Source organism: Merops nubicus, unplaced genomic scaffold (genome assembly GCF_000691845.1).
Source record: "Merops nubicus isolate BGI_N331 unplaced genomic scaffold, ASM69184v1 scaffold29163, whole genome shotgun sequence".
Taxonomy (NCBI): Eukaryota; Metazoa; Chordata; class Aves; order Coraciiformes; family Meropidae; genus Merops; species Merops nubicus.
In genome coordinates, this window is record NW_008597329.1 from 4037 (window position 1) to 11340 (window position 7304).

The 7304-nt window shown below is 57.5% G+C and overlaps 1 protein-coding gene across 1 annotated transcript in view; it reads left to right on the plus strand.

Annotated features, from left to right (window-relative positions):
• The window catches only part of LOC103769476 (membrane primary amine oxidase-like), a 7008-nt gene extending 378 nt beyond the window's left edge, over positions 1 to 6630 (plus strand). The window contains exons 1-5 of the mRNA XM_008936674.1: positions 1 to 435; positions 568 to 1168; positions 5168 to 5453; positions 5678 to 5807; positions 6346 to 6630. The exon at positions 1 to 435 is cut by the window's left edge and continues 378 nt beyond it. Of these exons, the coding sequence (XP_008934922.1) occupies positions 1 to 435; positions 568 to 1168; positions 5168 to 5453; positions 5678 to 5807; positions 6346 to 6630 (1737 nt within the window). The remainder of the gene's footprint in view (positions 436 to 567; positions 1169 to 5167; positions 5454 to 5677; positions 5808 to 6345) is intronic.
• The last annotated feature ends 674 nt before the right edge of the window (positions 6631 to 7304 follow it).

Below are 7304 nucleotides of genomic sequence, written 5' to 3' on the forward strand. Positions count from 1 at the left end.
GTGGCGGGCCCGCTGCCGGTGCGGGCGTCTCACCGGGACGTCACGGAGCAGAAGTACGGGGGCAAGCTGCCGTACCACCGCAGACCGACGCTGGCTGTGGAATACAAGCAGGTCGCAGGTTTTCTGAAGGGCCAAGTGTTCTCTACAGCCCCATCTTTCATGCGCCAAGTAATGGAGTACGATGGAGCCAGCCTGGCAGTGATGACATCTGCTCCCCGTGGTTTACAGTCTGGAGATCGGATCACCTGGTTCGTTCTGTTTCAGAACGTGAGCGGGTTCTTCCTGCACCCGGTGGGGCTGGAGGTCCTGGTGGACCACAGCAGCCTGGACATCTCCCAGTGGGCAGTGGGCAGGGTCTTCTACAACGGGCAGTACTACAGGGACATGGTTGAGCTGGAGAGTGCCTACGCGCAGGGTCGCGTCAGCGTGGCGAAGGTGAGGAGAGCGCCGCGGGACGGGGACTTCTCCTCCATGAAGCCCCGAGCGCCGCCGGCCGCGCTGTTCCCTCTGCAGTACGAGCCGCAGGGTCCCCGCTACAGCGTCCGGAACAACCGCGTCCTCTTCCAGGCCTGGAGCTTTGCCTTTGGGATGAGCGTGAACACGGGCCTGCGCCTCTTCGACATCCGACACAAGGGGGAGAGGGTTGCCTATGAAATCAGCGTCCAGGAGGCTCTGTCAGTGTATGGCTCCAACTGCCCTGGGGGGATGTCAACGAGGTACATGGACGGGAGCTTTGGCATCGGGCGCTACACCTCCCCCTTGGTGCGCGGCGTTGACTGCCCCTATGTCGCTACGTACCTGGACGTGCACTACCTCGCTCATTCCCAGGTCTCCAGAACTAGTACAAGTGCCATCTGCATCTTTGAGCAGAACCTGGGCTCCCCTCTGAGGCGCCACTACTCCAACTTGCAGTCACTGTACTATGGGGGGCTGGTCAACTCTGCCCTGGTCGTTCGGTCCATTGCAACCGTGGGCAACTACGACTACGTGTGGGACTTCATCTTCTACCAGAACGGGGCCATCGAAGGCAAGGTCCAGGCCACAGGGTACACGAGCTCATCGTTTCTCCACGGGGATGGTCTGAGATATGGCAACAGGGTTTGGGAGCACACTCTGGGTACGGTACATACCCATTCCATCAACTATAAAGTGGACTTGGACGTGGGAGGTAGGTCTGGGTCTTCCTTTAATGCCTGCCATTATACTCTTAAACCCTGGAGCTTTGGGGGATTGCCTCCTTGTCTGTGGAATCCCTAACAACTGGCATCAGAACTATGCTTTTTGACTCCCCCAACCTCTTCTTACCTTGCACAATCTTTTTTCTATGTATAGAACAGCCTGTCAAGTTCATGGAGTTGAAGGCAGTGGGAATTGTCTGGGCGCTCTGTGTTCATCCCAGGGAAAGTATGAAAGGTAGCAGCTGAAAAATGTTTGTGTTTCCTTGAGGCCTCCTGCCTGGCACGGAGTGTGTTGGTGTAGGCACAGCCAGGCAGACAGGGAGACTCAGCCCTGTCTGCAGGGCTGAAGCTTTGAGCCTGTGCTTGCTGCCGCTGGTGCTGGTCCTGGTGCTCCCTGTAACCTGGGAAAGTCTGTTTTGTATCTCAGCTGCCCAGAGCAGAGCAGCTGGACTAGAGCTCTGCAGGACTGAGCTTGTGCAGCTCTATCCCTGCTCCTCTTTTGAGGAAATGCTTTTAAGTTGGATCCTGTGTGTTGGGCTGCAAAGCCACCGCAGTGGCCCAGTGAATTCTGCTGCTCCTGCACAGAGTCACGGTTTTTGTCTGTGGATCCCTGCAGGGGGTTCTTTGAGTCCAGGAGCAGCCCCTTGCTGCACCGTCTGGCAGGCTGAGCAAAGTGCTGGCATCTGTCCCGGGAGCGGAGGGGATGCTGAGCCTGGAAGGGCAGCGTGGCTTCCCCTTCAAGGCCACTCCAGGAACTGCAGTCCGGGAAGGTGCAAGGGCAGTGGTGGTGCTGGGGGCACAGACTGGCAGCTTTGGGTGTCTGATACCGAAACCTGCAGGCAGGGAAAAAATTTTCTACATCTGCACAGGACCAAATTGATCACCGGTAGGCAGCTGACTGCATCTGTACCAGCCCGGGGAGAAATTCAGTTCCAGTGACCTGTGCTGTCTGCCGGGTGCGGGGAGCAGTGGGTGAACGACGTCCCTCGAGCTGCAGCTGGCGCCAGAGCAGGCGCTTGGTCCCAGCACGTGTCCTCTCTTGTCCCTGCCTGCCATACGGTGCTTTGGGCGGCCCTGCAGGGTGCTGCTGCTGTCACTGGCAGGTGAAAACAGGGCTGATACTGGTTCCCTCTCTGTAAGCAAGACTCAAAAATGTGCATGGTGGCACCATGGTGGCAAGGTCCTTTTCCATGACTGCTGTGCCACTTGGTCCCTTGCTTTTTACCTACCCTGAGCCCTGACTGCTGCAGAATGCCCTTGAGAGGAGTTGTGTAAAATCCCAGACTTGTTTCCCTCCTGAGCAGGGCTCAGGGTCGTGCGGGGTGCTCAAGAGGCACCCTGTGGGATCTCCACCTTCACAGGAAGGGCAAAACTGCAGCAACAGAAATGGGTCATCTCCCACACGGGTTTCTTGGACCCTGATCTGAGGCCGGTGTGGGACCTGCAGGGAAAAAGGGTGATTATTCCCTGGCTGGCAGCGAGAATGAAAACATAAGTTCCTCAATTAACATGATTGCAAGAGTGGTGAATTGATCTGGTGCTGTAGTGGGTTCAGCCCCTGCCTAGCCCCTCCTGCCTGTGCCTCAAGCTGTCTCTCCGAGAGGGGTGTGAAGTGGGCTGGGATCTCTGGAGCGCTGCCCTCAGCTGCCCGTGATGCATCGGTGCCACCTCACGCGGCTGGGCCAGCCTCCCAGGAGCTGGTGGCCATGCAGGAGCAGCTGCCTCACACCGTGGGGTGGTGGCCCCGGACCCCTGCTCGCTGCCTCTGGAGGGCTGCTCACTGCTCTCCTCACCAGGGAAAGTCCAGCGTGCAGTCAGGAGTGCTGACATTGTCTGGGACAGCTCTTGTCTGAGGATCACATTCACGGGAGTGGGACTGGGATGGCTGGGTGGGGATAGATGTGTCCTGTTAGTTGTCCTGCAGCTTCTGCTGCTCCTTGTACAGCTGCTCTGGGTGCTGCTGGCTGCTTGCTGGTGCCGCCAGCAGTTCAGTGAGCGCTCCCTGTTCTTGCCAGGGAGCTGCCTCCAGTCTCCTCTCGGCACCTCTGCCCAAGCTGGAGCCAGGCTGGAGCTTCAGGTCCCTTCCCTCAGGCCTGGGAGGGACCTGAAGGCAACAGAGGATGGCGACAGGGAGAACTGTCATGTGGAGGTGCTGGGGAGCCAGCAGGTCTTGGGCTCTCCTGTGGCCCCATATGTACAATACGCACCCATTCCATCAACTATAAAGGGGACTTGGACATGGGAGGTAGGTCTGTGTCTTTTCTCTCCTTTGTGACCTCCCTGAACATTTTTAAACTCCTAAAATTTGTTTTCTAGCTCATATAGATTTTTCCTTCCGTGAGTGTGGTAGGGTGGTTCGGTCACGTAGAGCTGCCTCCCTTGTGTTTCTGGAGCAGTGAAAAGCTGTGGTGACACAGGGAGAGGTTCCTTCTCTGCCTTGTGTAGTTACCCCTTAGAGCCGTGCAGAGCTGTGGCTCCCTGGGCTGCGTAGTACCAGCACTGCCACGTGCCCAGTGCCTGCCCCAAATGGGACGGGGTCCTTCCCCTCCCACCCGGGCAGACAGACACAGCCTGCCCCTGCCCCGCTGGCCCCGACGCCTCCAGGACTCTGCAGAGGTCAGGACCTTTCCCCTGGTGCCCTGCCCTCCTCCTGCCCCAAATGTCTGCTCCATGTGGATGGAGCTGCTCTGTCGGGGGGTGGTTTCCAGCTTGCGTCCCCGCTTCCTGCAGCTTTGCCGAGCTGTTCGTGCTGCTCGTGTGCCAGTGGGACAGGCAGCTGCCCTCTCCACAGGGCTGTGGGGCTGGGAGCCAGCTCCGAGCTCGTGGCTGTGCCACGCTTTGCTGGGGGCACGAAAGATCCTTTGTTCACAGCAGGAGGGTTGGCTCTGGTTTTCTCCATCTTCTTCTGTCATTTGTGCCATAAATTTGTCCTTGCACTCCTAATGAAATTGCATTTGCTGCATGCTCTTGCCATCTAGTAATAATTTCCCAATTTCCTTAGGGTGAGTTTTACATACTTAAGTAAAAAAGGGAGATTACGAAACTGAAAGAACATGGCAAAGGCAAATTAAGTCAGGCTGTTGCTGCTGTCACTGGAAGGAGATATGTGGGGTTAGAAGTTTTCCCCACATCAGAAAAAGGAAGAAAATGAGCATAGTGGTGGTTGCAGGGCATCGATCCTCTTCCATGGGGCTTTGGTGCTGACCTCAATGACTGCCTCGGGGCTCAGGCCCACGGCGCTGCTCAAACCTTCCAGGATGTGCAGGGGTTCAGCTCTGAAATGGCCTCAGCAGAAGCTGGAAGCCCACGCGGGACTGAGGGAAGTGGAGCACAGGAGGATGTTACGCCACACGCTCCGTCTGGGGTGGGCAGTGGGTGCTGAGTGCTGGCCCCTGTGCCAGAGCCGTGCTGGCGCTGGCCATCGAGCGCTCTTGGCCATCTTGTCCTTGTGTTTATTGGCTGTCGTGCCCCTCCTGTTGCTCTGAGATGCTGTCTCCTGCCTCTTCTTTGTGGAAGGACCTGAACTGAACAGCACTGCTGCAGCTCTATGATGTGCAAATGTGCTCTGAGCCTGGGCTCTTCCTGGTGCTTTCCAGCCTGCAGGACGGGTGCTGGGGACAACACAGTGCCTGGGCCATCAAGTGCTTGAGTTAATTAGACTGTGCTTGCATTGGGAATCAAACCTGTTCTGCACTGGGGCAAAGCTCTCCTCTTGTCCCTCACAGAGGGTGGGAGTGCCCACGGGTGCAGTGTGTGCCACAGGGTGGTGCTGCCCGGCTCAGACAAGGCTGTGGCTGTACGCCGTGGGTGCCACGCAGCGTGTCCTCGCGCTGCCGCGGGGCCCCGGCTGCTCCCGCGGGCAGGTGCTGGTGCTCAGAGCCCGGGCTGCCAGAAGGGAGGATGGGAGAGCGAGCTCCAGCTGTAGGGATGTCTGTGGGGAACAGGGGACTGTGGGGATGTTCCTTAGTGACTTTGCTTTTGCTTCGCAGGGGTGAAAAACTCCCTGGTGGCCCACGACATGGCATTTGAGATGACGCGGGCTCCCTGGAGCCCGGAGCAGCAGATAGAGCGGCCTCGACTCACCAAGCAAGTCCTGGACACGGAGGACCAGGCTGCCTTCCGGCTCCAGTCGAAGATGCCCAGATACATCTACTTTGCGGCCAACAGCAAAAACAAGTGGGGTCACCAGCGTGGTTACAGGATCCAGATCACCAGTTTTGCAGGGGACCACGTCCCTGAAGCCAGCTCCATGGAGAGGGCCATCAGCTGGGCGAGGTCAGCTGCCCTGACTGGGATGGCAGGTCCTCAGAGACGTCCCGGCTCCACCGGCTGGGGAGGCATCGCATGGGTGTTCCTTGATGGGAAGGCCCAGGGAAAATGCTCTCCTGGGCTGGGGTTACTTCACAGGAGCTGGTTGTGCTCTGCAGACTCTCCGGGGAGCTGGCTTTTAGCTCTGCCTTGCCCCAGACAGCTGCTCCCATCTCTTTTCTTGTCCTCAGGTACCAGCTGGCCGTCACCCGGCGGAAGGAGGAGGAGCCCACCAGCACCAGCATCTACAACCAGAATGACCCCTGGACGCCCACCGTTGCCTTTGCTGACTTCATCAACAACGAGACCATCACCAATGAGGTGGGCCAGGCTCCCCTGGGCTTGAGCTGTAACACGCAGCCCCGGGCTCATCGGGAGCCCCAGAGCTGCCCCAGGGGCCAAGCGGCCCCAGCATTGCCCACAGGACAGTGGGCTCAGCTGGCAGAGCAGCACCCTGGGCAAGGAGGGAAGCGGGCTTGAGCATCTCCTTTTCTGTGTATGTGCTTGGTGCTTTGGTCAGAGTGCCCAGATCACAGGGCAGAGCGGGAGCTCATTTCTGCCTATGGAGAAATGCTGGCAAAAGATCAGGAAAATCTCTGCGAGGCCAGAGGTGGCCACGGGCTTCAGGGCAAGGGCCTGTCTGCTGGGTGGTCATCTGCAGCTGTGGCTGCAGGCGGGTCTTCGGGGTAGGGAAGGGATCTTTCCCAGGAGGGAGAAGCTTGGCATGTGGGAATGTGGCCAGGCTGGTGCCTGTGGAGGTCCCCTCTTGTTTTCCTGTAACTTTCTATGGCCCCTGGGCATATTTTGGTCACTGCAGACTTCTGGAATAACCATGGTCTGGTGGCTCTTCCCTGCCTAGGACCTGGTTGCCTGGATAACTACCGGTTTCCTTCACATCCCACACTCTGAGGATATTCCCAACACTGTGACAGTGGGAAACTCAGTCGGCTTTCTGCTGAGACCCTACAACTACTATGACCTGGACCCCTCCATATACTCACACGATGGTGTGTTTTTCACCAGCGAGCAGGACTTCACAACATGTGAGATCAACCCTGTTGCATGCCTGCCCAAAACTGCCTCGTGTTTGCCAACCTTCCCCCCATTCACCTATGATGGCTTCCAAAATATGAGCAGGCTTTAATGCCACAGGCTGGTGTTAGGAGACACAGTCACACGCACTGAGTTGACTGTTCTGTCTCAAATTTTCGTTTCTTTAGTGAGGTTGTCTTGATTTTCAGTTGTGCAATGACTTCACTTTTTATTATTGCTTTCAAAATAGTGCTCTTTAAAAGCGAAACATCATCTTCCTGGTGTGATGCCAGGAGGGAGTCTACATTATCTCTGTTAATTGCTGAATTTGAGTCTGTTGCAGGAAGAAAGTGGGGAGAAAATTCTGTTCCTCTGCTGTAGAAACAGGTGCTGCATAGTGTCTGTCTCGAGTTAAAGAAATGAAAATGGTTCTGCTCCAGTGCTCTCCCAAGTGTCTTGTTCTTGCAACTTGCAGCAGTATCTGCTGTGGGAATGCTGCTGGGGATCTGCTGTGTCCCACAAGCCAGCCCAGCAGCGAGGCTGCAGATGCCTGCCCGGGCACAGGGGTGGTTCAGCTGGAGGGATGGGCTGGGGAGTCCTGGGGTGCTGAGGGGAGCACTGAGGCCAGTGGGACAGGCAGCTGCCCTGTCCGTTCTGTGCTCCGGGTGAGGCTGGGGACAAAGCCAGGGCACCCCCGGGCTACAGCTCTCCGGCACTTGCGGCTGGTTCCAGGTGAAGGTGGGGGAGCAGAAGGGACTGCTGCAGGTATGGGTCTCACGGTCCCTG